The 21,600-nt window shown below is 34.1% G+C and overlaps 4 protein-coding genes and 2 non-coding genes across 8 annotated transcripts; 4 read left to right on the top strand and 2 right to left on the bottom strand.

Moving 5' to 3' along the window:
• The first annotated feature begins 2,396 nt into the window (after positions 1–2,396).
• LOC18042905 (protein FANTASTIC FOUR 2) lies at positions 2,397–3,634 on the top strand. The gene has a single exon (XM_024184628.1). It carries the CDS (start codon positions 2,427–2,429, stop codon positions 3,318–3,320), a length of 894 nt encoding a protein of 297 aa, XP_024040396.1. The 5' UTR covers positions 2,397–2,426; the 3' UTR covers positions 3,321–3,634.
• Positions 3,635–5,391: 1,757 nt separating this feature from the next.
• TRNAS-UGA lies at positions 5,392–5,473 on the bottom strand. Its single transcript has one exon. It is a non-coding gene; the product is annotated as a tRNA-Ser (tRNA).
• Positions 5,474–7,306: 1,833 nt separating this feature from the next.
• On the top strand, positions 7,307–7,379 carry TRNAA-CGC. The gene has a single exon. It is a non-coding gene; the product is annotated as a tRNA-Ala (tRNA).
• Positions 7,380–10,189: 2,810 nt separating this feature from the next.
• LOC18042904 (phosphoglycerate mutase-like protein AT74) lies at positions 10,190–13,139 on the top strand. Its single transcript, XM_006433132.2, has 3 exons — positions 10,190–10,720; positions 10,908–11,016; positions 12,362–13,139. Exons 1-3 carry the CDS (start codon positions 10,361–10,363, stop codon positions 12,799–12,801), a joined length of 909 nt encoding a protein of 302 aa, XP_006433195.1. The 5' UTR covers positions 10,190–10,360; the 3' UTR covers positions 12,802–13,139.
• A 580-nt stretch (positions 13,140–13,719) lies between these two features.
• LOC18041177 lies at positions 13,720–16,175 on the top strand. Of its 2 annotated transcripts, XM_006433131.2 has the most exons (3): positions 13,722–14,475; positions 15,234–15,257; positions 15,611–16,175. In XM_006433131.2, the coding sequence occupies exons 1-3, from the start codon at positions 14,277–14,279 to the stop codon at positions 15,913–15,915; spliced, it is 528 nt and encodes a 175-aa protein (XP_006433194.1). In that variant the 5' UTR covers positions 13,722–14,276; the 3' UTR covers positions 15,916–16,175. The 2 variants fall into 2 exon arrangements, with proteins under 2 accessions (XP_024039926.1, XP_006433194.1); XM_024184158.1 differs by lacking the exon at positions 15,234–15,257 and having other exon boundaries at positions 13,720–14,475.
• Positions 16,176–16,255: 80 nt separating this feature from the next.
• On the bottom strand, positions 16,256–21,219 carry LOC18043127 (glutathione synthetase, chloroplastic). Of its 2 annotated transcripts, none has more exons than XM_024184157.1 (12): positions 20,726–21,219; positions 20,153–20,322; positions 19,509–19,584; positions 19,137–19,267; positions 18,893–19,015; positions 18,715–18,795; positions 18,448–18,528; positions 18,290–18,359; positions 17,637–17,758; positions 17,118–17,275; positions 16,821–17,013; positions 16,256–16,684 (listed from the first exon to the last, which is right to left on the bottom strand). In XM_024184157.1, the coding sequence occupies exons 1-12, from the start codon at positions 21,134–21,136 to the stop codon at positions 16,561–16,563; spliced, it is 1,740 nt and encodes a 579-aa protein (XP_024039925.1). In that variant the 5' UTR covers positions 21,137–21,219; the 3' UTR covers positions 16,256–16,560. The 2 variants fall into 2 exon arrangements, with proteins under 2 accessions (XP_024039925.1, XP_006433193.2); XM_006433130.2 differs by having other exon boundaries at positions 17,118–17,257.
• Positions 21,220–21,600: the final 381 nt, after the last annotated feature.

Below are 21,600 nucleotides of genomic sequence, written 5' to 3'. Positions count from 1 at the left end.
ATCCATTTTACGTCAGCTAAAATCAAATAATTTGACCCGTTCTCTCTAAATGGACGATCGAAGCAACTAACAGGAGTCACCATCCTTCTGAATTATATATATATATATTTACAAAATAGCCAAGACAGTCGGTAGTTAAAATATGATTTTGCCAGGGTAGAGTTCTGAGTAAATGACTACTGGGCTAAGTTATAGATTAAAGTATGCAAGAGTTAATATTGACTCTTGACACTAACTTTTCATATTTTGTATGAGGATGGGGCTATTTGAATCCAGTAAATTCTTCTCTATACTCATTATTAAAGATTTAAAATTTGAAATCTCAAAATTACCCTTAATTAATATCTTTCTGTCTCTATTTTCTCATTTAATAAGCTGAATACTTAGTTTCACTCTCTTTTGAATTCTTTTTCTAGCTTTTCTTAGTACATTATGTTTTTTTATTTCATACTTTTTATATATAAGAATTTTTTTCTTGATATTCATTGGCAAAAAGTTTGATAAAAATTAATTTATCGGAATCCAATAACTTTCATAGCTAATAAAATATTTATTGATGTTTATTTTTAAATGGTAGGTTCTGTTCCTCCTAGTTAGTAATACCATTGTTTGCAACTAAAAGAATTATCTGAATGAATTGATGAGAATTTGTGAAACTCATAAGAGAAAGAAAATAAAGAGTTAATTAAGTAATTTTCCAAAAAGTTATTTAGATACTAAGATTCTTAAATAAAAAGAGGGTGTAGAGAGGAAAATAGTGGACTTCGTATAAAAATCCCAATTTTTTTTTTTAAATATTCTGCTGGCGTTGTGGCACCCCGATCTTAATGTTTCTCCTCCCGTTATGATCGGTAACATCTATCGACATTGTATTAATTAGAGACATTATCTAAAATGATCTTTGGTTATAAATTGACAATAATTTTAAGTAATTGACACTAATTTTAAGTCATTTCTATAATTGTTTTTTCATTTTATTTAAAAGCTTCACCTTAATTTCAAACTTACCAGCTTATACAATCTAGCTTGCTGTATACCTTTCAAGTTACAATATTTTATGGTGTACCGTGTACGATATAGAATCTAAAAGCAGCAGCTGGCAAAATCCATTTATAATATTGATAGCTGGTCCATGCAGGCCACCGCCAGCCAATATGCGTCACAAAATCTTGCCCGGCTTTTAGCCTCAGCTCTGGCATGCACCCTTCAATGCACCGGATGCCTACTTTGCCCATTTTGAGGAAGATGACCTTTTCCTTACCAACTTGCAAAGAATATGATGTTTCCTCTCTTCTCTTTTTGTCTTTTCTATATGCAATCTTGTTTCATTCTTCATCTTCACTTCGTGTCCATATGCCTCTACCAATGAATTAATCGCTGCCCTTTACACTGACCAATGGAAAGATATGGAATAGTTTAATTTGAGCTCCAATCATCTACCTTCATTTGAGTACTCAAATTAGTTACTCAATCCATTGGCATGGCCGTTTTGTATTAGTATTATAATAAATTAATTATAAAATGAACCCCAATTATTGTAATTAAATTGTCATTAATTGAACCCCAATGATTGCAATTAAATTCTCCATATGCGGCTTGGTTATATAGCCAGTCAGTCAATTCTTGCTGAAATCCATATAGACTTGTCGACAGCCACATAATAATAATTCCAGAAGAAAACTTTGAACTCCAAATTAGTAATCATGCACCCATTAAAAACAAATTTTGTGTACATGATACATTAGCAATATTTTACAAACTAATATACGAGATTAAAATTCACACGCGTAACCTTCTTATAATTACCAAAATTATGAACCATATATACACAATTGAAATGAATGACGACACAATTTATTATATATGGTAATTACAACCATGCGCATGCCAACTCATGTGATGCCATGCAACTGCACGCCAGCCTCAAAAGAAACTAAAATTCAGCTAGCTACCTACCTGTGATATATATCTATCACTCACTTCAAAGCACTCAATCTTTAAATTTCCTTAATTGACTCACCCAACAACAGGGGAAAAAAAAAGAACTAAAAAAGAAAAACAGGTAGATAAAATGATAAATCAAAGAACCATATACATATACATATTTAGTAAATATTAATGTAAAATGGACAGATAATGAAGCGAAGTTTTAGGCCATAATTGGTGGGACCAAGCACCGTTTCCTCGATTGGGATCTAATCTATCACTCCAGCTCAGGCGTTCACGTTGGCACTCGCTTCGCCATTTGTCTCCTCTATCTTTGGCGTGAGGATATTATTAATACCCTCATCCCTTTCTCTCCCTTTCCCAAAAGTTTGAATATTTAATCTCCTCATTTTTCTTTTGTGTTTGTGTGTGTGTGTATATATATATACACACACATATATGTTCAATTTCTGTCTTTATTTCATCCCCAAATCAACGTAATGACGAGTCTTTGTAAAAAGAGTGTTCACTCATTCGTCGGCTTAACAAACACAATGGATGACGACAGCAACAACTGCAACTACAACAGCAACTTTTCTTCTTCGTACAATAAACACCCCGGCGCCGGTGATGATGCCTGTAGACCCACTAGCCCTTATAACGTCATTGAATCATCCGTGTTTTCCAAGCTCTTGCCTTCCCCACAGCCGGCAACAACAACAACAAGAAGCCCTCTCTTTTGTTCACCATCTGTGTTTTCCAAGAAAGACCCTGGGGGCATAGGTTTCATTGATTATATGGGCGGAGGCGTCGACGGGCTCATGTCGTGCACTGAGAGTCTGGGGTTTGAGAGCTCTGATGAAAGGACAGCCGACGATCATCAGATGGAGGAGATGTCTAATCAGTCTTCGAGTAAGGCCAGATGGAGAAAAGATTACCGTCATGGTAGGGGGGGTGGTGGTGAGAGGAAGGAGGCCAAGAAATTTCCTCCGCCGCTTTCGTCTTTAAACAGGAACGGTCAGCCTAGTTTCTATCTCCGGTCTGTGAGGACTGATGGGAGGCTAGAGTTAACTGAGGTTAGGATTGACAGGCCGGAGATTCTACGCGCTTCCCGTGAAGGTGGACGGCTGAGATTGCATCTCGTTAGAGAAGGCGATGAAGTTGAAGAAGAAGAAGAAGAAGAAAGCCTAGAAGAAGAACTGCAAGATGAAGAAACCCTAGAAGAGGAAGAGGAAAAAGAGGAAGAAGGAAGAGTTGGGGAATGGAGGTTACAAGGGTTTAGGAGGTGTAATGAGATGATGGGTCAGCATGATTATCATCATCATCAAAATATGAGCCGTCATCATCATAGCCACCTGCACGTGTGGCGCCAGCATTGTGTGCCAACAAGATGAATGATTAGAGCATGTTCACGTGGATGCTGAAGCAATATGGACAAGATTTAATTTGTGAATTTGTGTGCATGCATGCATTATAAGTCTGCACTCTAAACTGACGTTGTCCCAGCAGGCTATACATATGCTGCTAGCTGCATATGCGTGCCATAATAAGAGAGGCTTCAGGGGTTTTATGGGTGAGGTGTCTCTCACATAGTTTGGAGATAAAATGGAGGACTTAAGTACAATTTCTGGGGATATAAGAGCAACAAACATATCAAATTGTGTTTGCTATGTCAGAGAAAAATGTTTAGAATACATCAGAGAGGTAATTTATGAGTCACACAATAAGAAAAAAATATTATGATACGTATGTATTTATTTTAAAAAATTACCGTGTAAGTGGTGATTATATTAAATTAAATTACACATGTCATATATACATTAGTTAGTTAATTTTACTATCTTTGATGTATTTTAAAATTTCTCATAATAGGTAAATTAGTTAATGTTAATTAAATTTAAAAGTTTCAAATCCATAGGGTATCTTTTGAAAGTGTCTATTATCTCCCATTAATGAATTAATAAAAATCCCATCACTTTTAGATTTCCATTTTCTCTGTTTGGGCAAGTATAAGTTATAGGTTAGTGCACGGGGTTCCCAATTAGAGGTGCTTGCTGTTTTGTTGAGAACTTTAGTGATAAATATGATTTGATGATATGGAGAGGCTAATTAATTTAGTGTTTGACTTGGTCTCATGATGAATGGGATATTCGATCACACGGTCAGCAGAGCTTGTGGGTCAGGCTGAATTGAACAATGGATCACATTTTCCATTGAAAAAGGGCTGGAGAGGGACTCTTCTGAAGTGACATACTCATGGAATCTGAGATAGAAAAAACTAGAAGAAGTAGAAAATGATAAGAAAAAAACAATTTAGGATGAAGTTGTTGACCATACCCATGAAAAGAACGTTTGACTAATAGTGTACTAAAGAACTTTCATAAAAGATACCTCCACTAGTTTCACTTAACAAATTAAAACTAAAAAAAAGGAAAAGATTACTTTGTAGCTCATTCATATTACTCTCTCTACCATGAGTTTGGCCTTTTTCGGGTGTTTCTACTTTCTGCAACAAAACTTGTTAAAATATACGAATGAGTAAAAATTTCCATTTCTCATGTGGATACAAGTGTCAAATGGCGGTGGCGCTACTATTAAGATAAGGGGAAAAAAAAAAAATCTTAAACAAGATATTTATACATCATATTATTATCCATTTGCTCGTCTAAAAAAATTTGACACATATGAACATATTTGAAATGAGCTAATTATAAACTGAACAATTATGATCGATCTTACTTACAATTCCTCCTAATGAAAGTTGAACTAAATCGGAAAAAAAGAAAAAAAAAAAAAGAACCAAACAGTTTAACATAGGTTTGATTTGGTTCAACTCTTATATTAGTTCGGTTTATTCAATTCTCTAATTTTCAATTTTAATACTGATGCTTTAATACTGATGCAGCTATGGACATGGAAGGCGGCTTTGCTGGACTCAGGAGCATTATCAGAAATTATCAAGAAACTGTAATAGCTGTTGCAACATCAAAGAAGCCTTGCTTAAGAGATGTGGAAATTACTGAAGCTTACGCGATTTTAGAAGGAATAAAACTGGTTGTAGATGTTGCTCTATCTTCTTTACTTATAGAGTCTGATTTAAGAATGTTGTCAACTTTACTCTTAAGGGTCACTCTAGTAGAGGAGAGATGGATTGAATAATTGGTGAAATAAGAGCCTTGATAAAATAAAATAATCAATATAATGTGGCTTATTCTCCTAGGTCTTGTAACTTAATAGCGTATGGTCTAGCGAAAAATGGCCTTGTTCAGTTCAGAACCTCGAGTGTGAATTGAGGAGGTTCCGACAGATATTGTTTTGTTCTAGTGTAAATGGAACCATTTTACCATAAAAAATATCGCAGTGGTAGATGGCGATGTGGGTTGTGCCAGGCCGCCAGTGCTGCAGTGCAGGATATAGCCGTCGGGGGTCTATACTTCTGGAGTTTTGGGCCAAAACAGAAATTAACGTCGACAGCAGGGTTCGAACCTGCGCGGGCGAAGCCCAACAGATTTCAAGTCTGTCTCCTTAACCACTCGGACATATCGACGAATTTGTTGTAATTTGGCATAGCCATTCATGTATTGGTATGCACACAGACGCGGAAGTGAACGAAAGGAAAGTAACCACATCAAGAAAAGTCAAACATTCAGTCAATAAGAGAGATTCATTGCCAGCTTCCCATTTACTCTATATATACATATATTTGTATGTATGTATATATGTGTGCGTGTGCGTGTGCGTGTGTGTATATTACTAATGTTGTAACATATCAACAGGTTCAGCACAAGTTGTGTTAGTGAACAGGCCGTACAATTAAATTAATACAGTTTTTATAATTGTTGGATCATTAATTCCATTTAACAACCTGTGTGTGAGATTGGCAGTGTCATGTAGGGAGACAAGTGGCTGTCCTAGTGAATCTTAATTCTTATAGCGGGCATTTTGTATACTATATTGTATTATATTATATTTTATTATTTTAATGTTAGATTATTTGTATATTGTATTATATTGTATTGTATTACTATTATACTATAATAATATTGTACAATATTTAGTGTTGCACTGTATTGTATTAATATTTAATTTGATCATATCTGGTATTGCACTGTATTGTATTAATATTTAATTTGATCATATCTGGTATTGCATTGTATTGTATTATTTTTGTGATTAATTTAAATTATATAATGAGAAAATAATATTTATTAATACTTAGGAAAATACTAAATAAAAAATCTTAAGTTTTAAAAATTTAATAAACTTTTTAGGTAAATGTTAAACAATATTATAATTCTTCATAAAAATCAAAACTTATAACCTTTAATTTTTGAAAGCATAAAATTTATTTTCAATATTCTCTAAATATATAACCTGTGAAATAAAGATCGAAGCAAATAATTTAATCAAATAATCTCTAAATAATATAACAACAAAAATAAATAGTTAAAACCTACAAAATTAGTTCAAAAGTCATTTTAGAATGATAGAATAAAAATTTATACATATCACATGATAATCCAAAATAATAAAATGATACAATTGTTATAATATATTCACTAACAAAATGAATTATGCTGAATAATTTAAGTAAGAGTTTTGTAGTATATGTAATAATTTTTTATATTATTTTTATATTAATTTTAATTTTAAATTAATATTATTCAAAATTTTATTATTAGTTATATTAAATTCTTAAATTATTAATTTATATTAATAATTATAATTTAAAATAAAAATAAAAATTAATATTACATGAAATTATATGAAATTAAAAAACTATATATATATATATTTATTATTATTATTATAAATTAGAAGTAAAAAAAAAAATAGACAAGCTAATGTGGCAACTACCGCGTTAGCACAGTGCCTTATACACATCCCTTTTTAGCCAAACATGATATTGTATTAATTTAATACTATACGGAGTTGTAATATGGTGTAATGTTAGGTGCCAAACACACCCTTAGAAAATATTTTTGAAAATTTTAACGGAAAAAATTATTTGGGAAATAAAATTTTTAATTTGTCCTACCGACTCTAAATAATAAATAAAAATGCAGGCTGAAAATTAAATGATCATAATCAAAATCACTGTAAATGAGTGTGTTATATATGAAATTCTTTTAAAACACTTTAGGAAAATCAAATTTTTTAAAGAATCTAAATTTACCCCATTTTATTTCTGGCTAAACCATTGCACGCAGATCCTTAAATTTTAATTAATACACATTTTCAGAATCACAGACTTGTTTTTGCAGAAAGGTCTCAGTGGCTCAGAAATGACCAAATATACTTATACTATACATCGTCAAATAATTCCAAAAAAAACAAATAAATATTATTTAAAAATAAAATTAAAGCCCTGAAAGCCAAAGGGGACGTAGCTCATATGGTAGAGCGCTCGCTTCGCATGCGAGAGGCACGGGGTTCGATTCCCCGCGTCTCCACCATTTTATGTTTTCTTGTTTTGGAATTATAACTTGCAAGTCCCTGACTTCTCTTTGTATTCTCAAGCGACGGAATAGATCATCCATTTATAAGAAAATGACACAAAAGCTTCTCAATTGTGCTTTGAAATTAGATGTACAAGCTAGAAATCCATAAAGTTATTTGTGTATTCCAGTATCGCGCCGAAAATGTGAGTTGACACGAATTCATTATTTAAAGTTTTTGTATTATATGATCGGATACCACATGTCTCAATTTCGTATTATATTGTTTAAGGACAACTTATTTTTCACCGCTCCACTTAAAATATATATATATATATTAACACAAATAAGATAGCAATTTCTTTTCATTCATTCATAAGTCCGATTAAAATTATAAATGTGAATATATCCCAACTTGGTTAATATCCTTTCTTTAGGTGAATGCGGAAGTGTCAGTCCAAGGCGTAGAAAATGTTGAAAATGAAAGTTTTGGTCAAAAGTTGGCGTGAAATGGAAGGTTCTAGAAATGTTCCATACGCAACTACAACAAGATAAAGGAATCAAGATTTCATTTTGGGGACGCCTAAGTTACAATCAATGTACCTTACGTTCTTTGTCTTTTTCTTTTTGGCAAATATCATATGAGCCCTCCTAATTCTTTTTATTTTCAATTTTTACAGCTGTGGATGTATTTGTCTTCTTCCATCCCTCCTATCGATTTTTTTATTTTCTCTAAAGTTTTATTTATTTCTTTAAACATTATTAAATGATTATCAAATTCATACAAATCTATAAATTCAGAATAAACTTCTGGTCCTAAATTTATTAATCCTAGTCTTGAATTGTAGGTTTATTGCATGTAATTTAATTATATAATTAAATTAAAGAGAAATTATATAAAAAATATAAAAAATATACATGACAGACTTCAAAATTAACATGCAATAGCTTTCAGAATTACCGTTAAAATCATTCCTAAGAATTAATTCTGATTAAAGGGCATTATCAACATATACTCTGATTAATTCTGATTAATAGATACCATTTGATATTTTAATTTACCATTTTAATTCAATTAATGTAGTTTCCATAAAATTCAAGGGTGCCAATAGATATTTCACTTCTTGAATGTATGTTACGTTACACGTAACCTAGGTTTGGCCATTTGATAATCGTATGTTATTATTTAAAAAAATAAAAAGAACATTGGAAAGAATGAAAAATAGATGTATAATTGATAAAAGAAGGCAAATACATCCATAAACATAAAGAATACAAGGACTCGTGTGAAATTCGCCAGAAGAAAAAAGACAAAAAACGTAAGTTACGCTTAACGTAACTTAGAGGCACCCTTTGATTTCGGCCATTCTTATTATACAGGATTGCTTCAACAACATTAGTAAGCACCATCTAGCTTTTCATTTTCTATTTCTAGAAACTTTATCACAAAGCGATACGTATATACATACACGCATGCCCTTAATAATCAAATTCAACCCATTTCTGTACAACTCAAAAGGGCAAAAAAAATGTTCAACAAAAGTTGGCAAGCACTATTTCTTTTCATGACTACGCGTCGTGTGTTGGCAATTGATAAATATAAGGATGCCATGTTGGTGATTCCCTAATTTGCCCTTTTCATAACATATTCTAGAAAAAAGAAATAAAAGCTTTTTCTCACCATTATAAATTATACGGTGCATTCCACCGAGGCACCAATCCTCGTGCAAGAACTGAAACCTCACGATGCTTCAATGAAGGACAAAGCTTAAAGCTTAACCATTTGGGTTAATAATATTTGAGACCCTTTGTTTTGATAAAAAGCACATATAAGGACATAATTTTCATAATAATTTTCCATACGGGTACCTGCTGTTGATTTTGGGGGAAAAAAAAAAGTTTCCATAATGAAATCAAGTTATACTCTCGCAAAGTTGAAATATAGAGCTACAAAAATTAAAACCATACAAATCTAAAATCCAAACTGAATCATTGGATTAGTTTCGGATAAATTTAAATATTTCTTAGTTTGATATTGGATCCATTCAAATAAGAATTATAGTTGTTAGCTCAGTTTTTAATTAAAATTTATGATTCGGATCGATTTGATTTTTTTTCTTTTTCTAAAGAATCAATTAAAAAAAAAAACCTAAGTTGATAAGTTTAGTTTAACTTGAACAAAATAAATTGAGTGACAAAGAAAAATAATTTATATTTGTTCTTACTTCTAAGTATGGGTGGGCATAATCAAATCGGACCCAAAAAAATTATCAGTACAATTTGATATTTTTTCTGAGAAAAAAATTTAAATATTCCAGGTCGAAATAAAATTGAATACTATGGTTTAGTTTTCTATTTAAATTTTCAAATTCAAAAATAAAATTAGAAAATTGAAAAAATAATATTTAATTTTTAAAAAATACCATGTAGCGTTTAGGAGTGGGCAGAAATCAAACTAAACCCGAAAAAAATATGATTCAATTTGTTTTTTTTTTTAAATTTCGGTTCAATATTTTATAATTAAAACAAATAGAATGGATTAATGGATTAACATATATATGCCAAAACAATTTTTTTTTTATTTCGGTTCAATATTTTATAATTAAACTCGAAATTCTCAATCTATTTTTTGAAATTCCCAAACCAAATCCAACAAAAAATTTCGGTTTATTGTTCACTCAAAACAAGGGAACCCGATGTTACGACTTACGACTCTTAGCTTCTTCTTTAAAAAAAAAAAAAAAAAAAGAAACAAATTTTTAACTTGTTATTTTTTCAAATCTTCAAATTAGTCAATAATTGACCACCATTTTTTATTATAAAAATGTTACACGTACCTCCCACGAAAAGCAAGAAGGCCTATAAATCAACAGCAATTACAGAACTTTTAAAATTAATTTACAAAACTAACTGCAAAGCAAAGCGGATTCGTTCCTACTAATCAAACAAAATCAAGTGAAAAATAACAATAAGCAAGCGTCGTAATTTTCTCGACAATGTTGCAAAACAACCACCAGCGCTGCCACAGCCACCAGAGGCACCTGCTGCCGAATCGGATCATCCTGGTCCGACACGGCGAGTCGGAGGGGAACCTCAACACCGGCGCCTACGCCACCACGCCCGATAACAAGATCCCCCTGACGCCCGGCGGAATCCACCAGGGTCGCTCTTGCGGGGCCCGCCTCCGCTCATTGCTCTCCGGCTCCGCCAATGACTACCGCGTCTACTTCTACGTGTCGCCGTACGAGCGCACGCGGTCGACGCTCCGCGAGATCGGACGCTCGTTCTCCAGGAAGCGTATAATTGGCGTCAGAGAAGAGTGCAGGATTCGCGAACAGGATTTCGGTAACTTTCAGGTACTTCGTTAGTGGTGCCCGGATTACACCATGCTTAATGAAAATTCTAAAGAGTAACTCTTACTATTGTTAGTTAATTAAGTTCATTTCTTTTATTAGCTTTTTATTAGCTTTTTATTAATTTAATTAATTTAAAATTGGTTTTTTCTAATTTTTTATTTTTTTTATTTTTTTTTGTATTTTGGAGGTGAGTGAGAGGATGAAAGTAATAAAGGAAACAAGGGAGAAGTTTGGGAGATTTTATTATAGATTTCCTGAAGGGGAGTCGGCAGCTGATGTTTTTGACCGTGTTTCAAGTATGTTTTTTATTCCAACTTTCTTTTTTATTAAAAAAAAATCTAATATCATTTAGTTGTTTTTCATATAGTGTTTGGTTGCTTTAGTGAAATTACTTTTTGCTTATTGCGTGTTTAAATTGTTTAGATAGAATATAGCTGTATCTTAATGAGCAAGAAAACTCACATTTTGACAATTTGACATCTGAATTATTGGTCTCTCTCTGAGTCTTTTGAAATGGTAAGAGAATGGTATCTCGAAACTCTAGAAGTGCTTTTGGGGTTTTGGAAGCAGAAGCAAGGAAAGCATTTTAAGAACTATTTGGATGGTTTTTGCAATTTTGTTGTGTTTCTTGTCGTTTTTTCAAACGTGTAGCATGGTTTTGCTTTTGCTTGTGGATTCTGTGTTGCTAGTTAACATGTGGGCATTGGAAGATATTTTGGAACAATGTTTGTCTTCCTTTAAGCTTCTAATGAAACATGAAACTAGTTAGTGGGTAATAAGTGAGAAAAAGTGATTCAAATATGGTATTGAAAGGTGGCTTGACATATCTGAAAGTGCTTTCATTGGTTTTGAAGCAGAAGCAAATATTGAAAATTTTAAAGTGAATTTTGTGGTGGGCTTTACTAGCACATGTAGTTTCCTTGGAAATAATGAGAAGGGGCCAAGGACTGTCTGATCTTCCATTGATTATTTTATAAGCTGAATTTTCTTCAGCTAGTATTTTATTACCTAGCACTAGTATTTGGCTTTTTCAAAAAGGCAATAGAAACAGTGTTGTTAGATCCGGACAGGAGGTAAGTGGAAAAGAATTTGTCATGCAATGCATGCTATGAACTTTATATCTTTTACATCAACAGTACAAACAAAAAGAAATATCACTAACCGCGTTGAGCTACGTAGCTCGCTTTGGAATTCAACCAAATAATTCTAGGCAAATAATTGAAAATCATGTTAGTCGACATTTTCCTGTCTTCCATTGGCTAAGCATTCAATTTCTAGGGAGAGAAATATGAATGTCTTTGCATGTAACTCACATTTCTGTCCCTTGAATTGCTTGGCTACTTGTGATTTTTAAAGCCCCATGATTTTAACCCAATGATATTACTTGCATAACTGATTTGACTAATTTTTCCTGCAAACATGAATATTGTCTCTGTTGCTGGAAATGACAAACTTTAGTTACTGAATTGAAGAGGCTTCTCCTTTAATATGCTTGACAAAAAAATTGACCTTTTCTTTTCTCTTTTTTGAAGTAGAGTCATGATCAAAGGTGTTATTTTGTGTTCTTTATTTTATATTAGATAAATGAACCAAGTGAGAGATTTGTAACTCATACTATTGGAAACCAATTGATTTTTGCAGATTTTCTAGAATCCCTGTGGAGGGACATAGACTTGAATAGACTTCAGCATGACGCTTCCCAGGAGCTAAATCTGATTATTGTATCTCATGGCCTGACTTCACGTGTCTTTCTCATGAAGTGGTTCAAGTGGACAGTTGAGCAGTTTGAGCATTTAAATAACCCAGGCAACTGTGAGACTCGAGTGATGCAGTTAGGAGAGGGTGGAGAGTATAGCTTAGCAATCCATCACACGGACCAAGAAATGCTTGAATGGGGCCTCTCGCCCGAAATGATTGCTGACCAAAAATGGCGAGCTCATGCCACCAGGGGTGAATGGAATGAGAACTGTCCCTGGTACCTTGATGAGTTTTTCGACCATTTGATGATAGATTCAGAAGATGATGAGAAAGAAAATGATGCAGAATACTCTGATGCTAATTGTGCGTCTGAATCATCTTAAGCATGATCAGACCAGTAGATTCTTGCCTGAAAATTCCAGAATGAGAAGCATTTGAAGCTGCAAACTGTAAAGAACTGATCATCATTATTATCATTGGCATCCCACTAGCAAATTGACCAAATTCATAGGGTACAGTATTGGATATTGTAACTGCAATTTGTGATTATTCTTTTTAGTCGCACCGTGATGCCCTAAGACTGCCAGCTAAACAAGTGGTATCTTTTGTACTTTTGATTGTAATTCTTCGTTAGCTAACAATTAGGTTAATGTATGACTGAACATCATTCTGTAACCAAGCAAATAGTTGATGCTGAAGCTTGTTTTTGATTGCATTGTTACTTGGAAGATCATGTGTGCTGAACTAATCTAAGCAATGCTTGTAAGTTAGAACGTACATGCCTTTTTTCACATGCAGATTCAGGGGCCAAACTTTTTTAAAAAAAAATTTCAGGGGCTTAACACTAGGTGCCAAAATTGATTTATGGCACTTTCATTTTGGCTAGTGAGTAGAATCCTCCTCATGTCTTGCCAACAACCAACCTATTCATTTTCAAACTATCCAAATCAAGAATTGGGCAACTAGAACTTGGAAAATTGTTACCGACAAGCTAAGCAAAGCAATGGCTTTATTAAGAGGAAAAACTTTAGTTTATAGATCAACATCAGCCAAAAAGGCCAAAAAAAAGAAAAATTAAAATTGACTAAAGTACTGCAATTTATGTGATAAATACATTTTAGATACAGATAGATTTCATTTTGTGGGGATATCAAAAGCATTATCGAACTCCATTCTTATCTTCGTAATTCTTATACAAAACCAAATTCATTGAAAAGCTCCCTCGCTTATTTATTGTGTGTTCGCAAGTAAATTGGCTCAAACGGCTACGGAATCTAACCAATGAGATAGTGCCACAGTTTGAGATTACCATGTGAAGACCTGGCCCATGTGGACTCATTGTACCTCCCCCATTGGTTCACGCAAATCTTCCATTAAATCTGATGGTTCCGTTAAAACTACAACAAAAAGCAACAAACACAATCATTATATCTTGTATTTTTTGTTTTTCTCTTTTAACACCAAATTCATAACCGGGCCTGTTCATCTGTACCTACTTACTCATTCTGCAACCTTTATTGGGATCTGGTGTCCTTTTCTTTCTCAAAATACGCAAAAGTGGCCACATTTTTTGAATAATTAATGCCCATCTGACCTAACAGACGAATTCTGTCTGGTCTTGAAATTTGAGTTGCAGTCGAATCTTGAGTCTAAAACCCTGATCTTGAAATGGGCATCTGATATTTCAATCTGGGTATTTTTTATTTTTGCGAAAACACAAGTTTTTTTTTTTAAGCCACTTTGTGTAAAGCTCTGATTTTCATACGGAAAATTTCGTTTTTATTATGTAAGTACCACCGATTCCAATATGTGACGTTGGCGGTTATCTTTTTTGTTTTGGTTTCTTGTTGAGCTTCACATGGCTCATTCACTGCAAAAAGGGCGTTGTAGTAGAGGTGTTTACCGGCTGGTTTTGTTTTTGGTTGGTGCGGTTTTGGTTGGCTACAATGTTGGGCCACCATTTCATGCGCGCATAAAGAAGAATTCATCAGTTGTTCCTGCTTCATGTCCTTGTTTCTGCGAGTGCTCTTCAGAACTTGGCCTTGCCTTGCCACTAGGTGAGTGTGAACTTGCATTAAATGTTAAAACTATCCCAAAAATGGTAACTTTTGGTGGTTTGCATATTTGGGTTTGTTAAGGAAAAGATTTGATTTTTAAGAGGTTTTGTGGAGCTTCTTTTAGAAACTTTTTTTTGGGGGGGGGGGGGGGGGTGTGAAAACTACATGCTTGACATTATTTTGCTGTGTATGGAAGTGGAATATCAGTTGGTTTGTTTGCGTGGTCTGTTTTATCATTGTGTTCTTCAAGTAAGTTCAATGATCGTTCACATTGATTTTGCTTTCTTGACTGATCTTTGTGCATCCTCAGTCTCTGATTTTAGTATCCGATTGGTTCTGTTACACTCTTGGATCCACGTGTTGCCACATTTCATAATTGTTGTTACAATGGTGTCATGAAGTGAATGAGAAATGAGAAGTCATGATAATTGAATGGCTTTTTGTTTCGACTATAAAGTGCAAGTCTGTATGGAGTGAGTTCAGTATGATTTAATTATCTAGAAACTGTAGGTTACTACCGACAGTTTATCTAACAGTCATTTACTGTGCTTCTAGTTAACTTCTTGTTTTGCAATTTGCACACTGAGAAAAGCCTTTATGCTGGTTATGGAATTAATTATGCTTAGCGTTGAGGGCTGTGACTGACCTTTAAGCAGATACTTGTATTTCACAGTTTTGTTCTGTTGAAAATATACATTTTTAGTTTCTAGAACATGGTTCTGTTATTTAATCTTCTTTCACTTTTATATTTCTTGCAGGACCTAACAATGACTCATTTACAGGTCTGTTTATCTGTCTTGCATCTCTTTTACTGTCTGTTACTGTTTGTGCTCCATGCAAATTGGATGTAGTGGTACTATGGTTCTGGCAATTTAGTCCTTGAAAACAGGGAACTTTGCAGCCCTCAGAAGAAAATATGTTATAATAATGTGTTTGTCTGTATGGAAAGTAATGTCATTTATGTATAACTTAATAGGTGTCACCGTATGTAGAATTCAAAATTAAGGCAATAAAGAAGGCCAGAAGGGTGAATATCTAAAGGGTGATGACAATTATAATTTTTCCCCTCATGAAACTTAAGGGGCTTATTTTTTTCCTCTTAATTATCAAATCATTTTCTTTTTTATTTGCACAGACTGCGGTAAACATGATCCAGAATTGAGTGCAGAAATGGAGAAGGATACTGTAGCATTGCTCTCAGAGGAGCTTGCATTACAAAAAAGTGTAGCCAATGAAACCCTGCAACGGTCTAAGGAATTGATAATGGATGCTAGGAAAGCCTCTTCCCACTACCAAAGAGAAGCAGAGAAATGCACTGCAGGCATTGAAACATGTGAAGAGGCAAGGGAGAGGGCTGAAAAGGATCTTGGGGAGGAAAGCAGACTCTCGGCATTGTGGGAGAAACGAGCTAGAGAACATGGATGGAAAGACGATAGCTAAACTTACATTCGAAGAGGAGACACTTTTTATCATTCTTTTGGTTCATTTTAGGCTCTTTTCGATACTTGATGGCAATATAGTTTGTAGAAACTAGTTACAAGTCTCTCTTGTGAATACAAATGCTGTAACATTCTTTTATAAAATACTATTGCATGTTAATTACCAAACATGTCTGCCTTTCTGTTGGCCTTAACTACTTAGATCTGATATAATTTAGATACTATTCTGAGATAATTTAGATACTATTCTAACCCTGGACTGGAATTCGGTAACATCCAAATTCCCATCTACTCTGTTCAATATGTCACACAAATCTCAAATTGTGCTTCTGTTCCAAATATTCTTCAGACACTGGAAAGCACTATCATTTATTACCCAAAAAAAAAATTACAAAAGGCATGCCACGATACCCACATTACAAATTCAATGCTTTCGTAAAAATGGAAAATGTATGGTCTTTATAGAAGAAACTTCTCTGTGTATCTCTTCCTTCCATAGATTGAATGTCAATTAATTGAGCAAGCTGGGAGCTCTTACTGAATCTTTCAACGTTTAGATCCTGTGAGAGAGCATGTAATGGTTGTGTGTATGATATAATATCATGAATCATGTGGGTCAGTGGGAGTAGCGAGGAAGCTAGTTTAATCAAGTTAAATATAAACTGTCCAAGACCGCAAATCCAGCTGCTACCCCTCCTTCATTTGAAGAAGCAACTTTCGTCCGCATCAAATAACCACTTTGTTCATTCATGATCACCTTCTCCTTGATCCTGCAGATTCCAATTTGAGAATGTGAGTGCTTTCCAAAGAAAAATTGGTGACCGAGGTGCAATGCATTAGGTAGGGGCAGTTCATTAGTCAAATTGTGTTTACATCTATAAATCTTTAGGTGCATGATTTATGTACCTTAAGTAAGCACCATATATCCCAAGTTCAGATATGGCATGATCCTTATGACAAATGCCATCACGCATCAAAAATGTGAGGGATACACTAGGAAATATCCTTTGCATAAGGATGTAAGCAGCATCTTCGTCAGTCCCATCCTTTTTCAATCTAAGAAGGGTTTCCTTCACATCTTCACCGTAAATATTGTTCCCTGAATTGAGATGATCAAACAGTCTTCATAAATCATGAATTGGAATATGAATAGTATTTAATATTAGTAGTAACAAAAGGAGCAAAATTAAAAAATATTAGGACCTCCGCCTTCTCTTTGGGGCTTCATGACATATAGCTCTGGGTTTTCAATTGCTTTGCTGACATTCTCAGAATCATCCAAACTCCACAATCCTGCGAAGCATTTACGTACTTTGGCAATATCCTCTTTATTGTCAAGGAACCTGCTCACAAGCAAAAAGCTAAAGTAAATGAAGTTTTTTCTCTAGAAATTCCCTCAGACCCCTTTGCAAGGGAAAGATGACCTTTGTTTGATTAATCATTATCAGTATTAAGCCATTCAAGATCCACATGATTGGCCAGAAGCAGAAGGCTCATACTTTTAACAACGAACCTTCGTGGACAATTTTGGCTTAACAAGAAGTATCCAATAATGGCTACCACACAATTTACATAATCGAGCTATATTTGCAGTGTAGCATTGTAAGCCTACTCTACAGGCCATCAGTATTTATCATTTTGAAAGTTAGTTCCAACAACAAAGCACAAGATTCACAAATAAAAAAGTGAGCACTGAAGCCACGACACAGGCCAAATTATTACCTCTCAAGTACATTGGGTTTCGCAAGTTCTTGTTGAATTTTCTTGGTGCCTGCCAAATGATAAGATATTGATGGACACTTGACAGCAGAAGACTGCTCCATTAGTAATCTAGCTCTCCATTCCTATGAACAAGAAGAGTACTGAAAAATCACATACTTGGCAACACAATGCGCTGTCAAGTTTTATTTGTGGTATACATACCCAATAAAAGAGAAAATATAGCACGATGAATGACAGTGGTTGTAGATAGATAGGAACTGTTTGCATGATGTTCATTTAAAATAATTAGGAGTTAGGATATCTAGTTCATAGAAACAGATACATGGAAACATGAGAACATATCCATTAGATTTTCTCAGCGAAAACTAGTGAACCATTCATGATCTTAGAAGAGCCAATAGCTGGTAAATGAAGCTAGATTATTCCACCATACTGAAACTGGAATGTTTGTCATATTACCTAATACGTCAAGTAAGATTTACCAAGCCTACCACACATACACTTATATGCGCCACTGCCTGACTATAATCACCCAAAACTTTGATATGTACACTGACATTTTTAACTAGGTGAACCTCCACCAGTTAACATTAAAATTTCTTCTAAAAGATTAGAAAGTCTGTAACTGGCAGGAAAATAGCAAACTTGCTTACTGATTCTGAAGGATAATCAGTTGGTGCATACCCAGCTCTAAAATAAACAACTGCAATTACTTGGCCACCTCTGCAAGTGCACAGCTTTTTGATATCAGAATCAGAAACAAAACATATTTAATATAGACAAAAATTGAAGTTCAATGCCAAAGAGTTACACAAGAAGTGTTCCATCAGGGAGTAGTTCCCCTTCTGCATCAATTTCAGCCAATGTCTTCCGAATAGTTGTAACATTATGTGTGTTATTAAGCTAAGGAGAGATTTAGAAACAAGGACTGCAGAAAGTAATCTAAATTAAAAAGACTATTTGAAAAGTACAATCCGAAAAGATAGATTATTTTTGTTATTTGCATAGAGCCCTGTTTTTCCCTCTTAGGCACAGGCATTTCCTGCATGGGCGTCTTATATTTAAAAGAAAAGGATATCTTTCCTTCAGTACAGAACTAAGCCAATGTTGGTCATACATATTATGTTCTTCACTCTGAACCACAACCAGAACCAAAGCCCTGCACCAAAATATTCCGTGTTACTAAAGACTAAAATGGCTTCTCTAGAAGCAGCAGAACAAAAGTTAAAAAGATCCCCTTCTATTTCAAGTCTAACCTAGCATTATTATACTCAGTCCAAGCTTTAGCCATAGCCTCTGCAAACTGAATGACAGCAGAGTTGCCAGGGACCTTTTTTGAATCTAATCCGAGGCGTTCCCCATAGTGAATGAGTAAGCTTCTGCAACATTATCAGACAAGGCCAAGAAAATTCTTGCTAACTAGATGAATTGGTTGAATAAAACAGGAAACTAATCTAGTCATTAGTGGATCTTGGATAGACAAAAAGTACAGAGACACACCTGTGAAGCTCACTGACAAGACAGCTGAGGCCAGAGAATGAAGATGAAATTGTGTTAACCTCTATTTGGAGGAGCGATTTAGTTTGTTCATCAAGCATATAATCTGAACGATGTAAACCCAAGCGTATGTCCTGTTTAAGCAATGGAACATGAGTATTATATTCTCATCACCATGCAACAAAAAGTTACCTAATTCTGCTTTACACCAACAGAGCTACAGAAGCAAAATAGGGAAAATGAAATGAAATCAGAGCAATATTAAAACTACACAATCTAACGGAAAATTAGCTCATTTATATGGTACAACGACTGAAATGAATCTCTCCAAAAATTGAAAAATGTGTGCCACATTCCCTACAGATAAATACCGACCTCTTTCTTATTGAGTTCTAGCATCTTTGAATGAATATCCAGGAGCCTAGAGGTAAAAGGATCCACTTTCTTTGTTCTGCAATGTGAAAAGCAGACAAATTTAATTTACACACATCTCTAATCTTTTTTATCATATAAGAGAAAATTGCATGCACCAAAACAAAGGTCAGAGTGCAAGCAATACATATACAGGAAGAATCCAAAGAAATATTCTGAAGATAATCAAATTAAGTTTAGAAGACGCAAATGGTGAGGTGCTCAAAATATGCTAGAGTCGAGAATAAAAAATTGTGGGGAGTATACTGTAGAAGCTGCAATTCAGGCACTAAAGGGTATAGTGTAGCTACCACTGTATGTTACATATTTGTCAAAACCGAGGATAAATTTATAAAGCCAGTAAAGAACAAGACACAGCTCATATGCATATTACTCATTCATATGAGCTCACACGAAATATCTGAAGTGTAATTATTAATAATTGCTAAAAATAAGAAGAGACTAAACATCATATGCTTCATGATTTACAATAAGGCTAGTGCGTGATATGAAAGGAATGCAGACGACAAAGAAAATGTTCTGTTTTATTACCCTAAACGATTTGTATTTCATAAATAGCATAATAAAATTATAAGAGAGCGAAGTACCTGGATAGAGACTCCTGTAGAAATTTTCCATCCAAACTGACACGATCGACGAGTTCATTGAAAATGGGGGCTAACTCACATGCCTCTCTGAAATGACTTTCAGGGAATGACACAGGCAACAAGGCAAATGGGGCATGCACCAATCCAACACCAGGAACTTTCCCTGATCTCTATAATGTGAAAAAACAACAACAACAACATCAAATTCATGTACTAGTATTTCAACTCACAACTAAACATGATTATCGCTGACAGTACAGTATCCCATTTTCATATCTCCTCTCATTCAACATTTACTGAGAATATCCAAGCTGAAAAAAATTACTCCAAAACCAGCACTTTGACAACAACTATCACTGTAATCCAATTTGGAAAGATAATATCAAAGAAATTCAATGAAAACAAAAAAAAAATAAATGTTTGCAGTGGTTGATCGCTTGGAAACAGAAGCACTTCAACTTTCTCTGATCCTTTAGCTTTTCTTCATCTTTTTACGGTTAAAAAAAAAAAATCATAGAATTTTCCAACTGATCATAATATTGATTCAACAAATGAATTTTTTTAAAGCTTAACCTGCACACTCCTGTCACCAACAACAAGACCATGAAGGGAGCTCCACACGAGAGCGTCATAAACCATCTTTTGAACCAAATCTTGATCAACACTCTGCAAATCCAAAGCCTCTTTGGTTGCAATTCCCTGTCGAGTCTCCATCTCTTTCACTCTGCCACACTTCAAATTTCCAATTCTTGAATGCAAACCACAAATTGAGAACTGGGTTATGGGAAAAAATGAAACTCTTCGATAATGGGTGTTAAAGATCCTATCTTTATCAGTAGGATAGAAAGAAAAAATTGATTTTTGCTTTGTATCACAAGTAAAGGTGGCCAGACGAAACGATTGGTGATTTTGATGAGTGGGACTGCAAAGAGAGAGGGAAGAATAGCGAACACCCATTTTGACCCATTTTAGTTTTTTTCTCATGAGAGGCTCTTAAGGAAACCAATGCATTATGCAATTGAGCATTTTGATTAGAATTGGTGAAATATTTTAGTCACATTTGATGCTTTACTTTATTATTATTATTATTATTCTATTCTTATCAATTTCATTCATTCACCAACTAAAGTTGGTTGATTATTCTATTCGTATCAATTGCAGGTAATCTTTATTCAAGTTTCATGAAAAATATAATTGGAGTTTTCTTTAACATACAAAATATAATGAAAGATAACTACTGGAGTAAGGACCAAATGTGTTTACACTGTAAAATGTTATTGAAGAGTGTATTTTATTCTACTCCGCCAAGATGGCTTACTTCATATAAAAAGTTATCATATTTTAAATTTTAAATGAATTTCCATGCAAAGGAAACTGGCCGTAAAACATAGACATAAAATTCCATTTAATAAAATGTAAATGAACGAATAAATCTAGCAACCTCGTGG

Source organism: Citrus clementina, unplaced genomic scaffold, assembly GCF_000493195.1.
Source record: "Citrus clementina cultivar Clemenules unplaced genomic scaffold, Citrus_clementina_v1.0 scaffold_5, whole genome shotgun sequence".
In the NCBI taxonomy this organism is placed as follows: Eukaryota; Viridiplantae; Streptophyta; class Magnoliopsida; order Sapindales; family Rutaceae; genus Citrus; species Citrus x clementina.
Note: the sequence above shows the minus strand (reverse complement) of the source record. Positions and strands in the feature narration are given on the sequence as shown.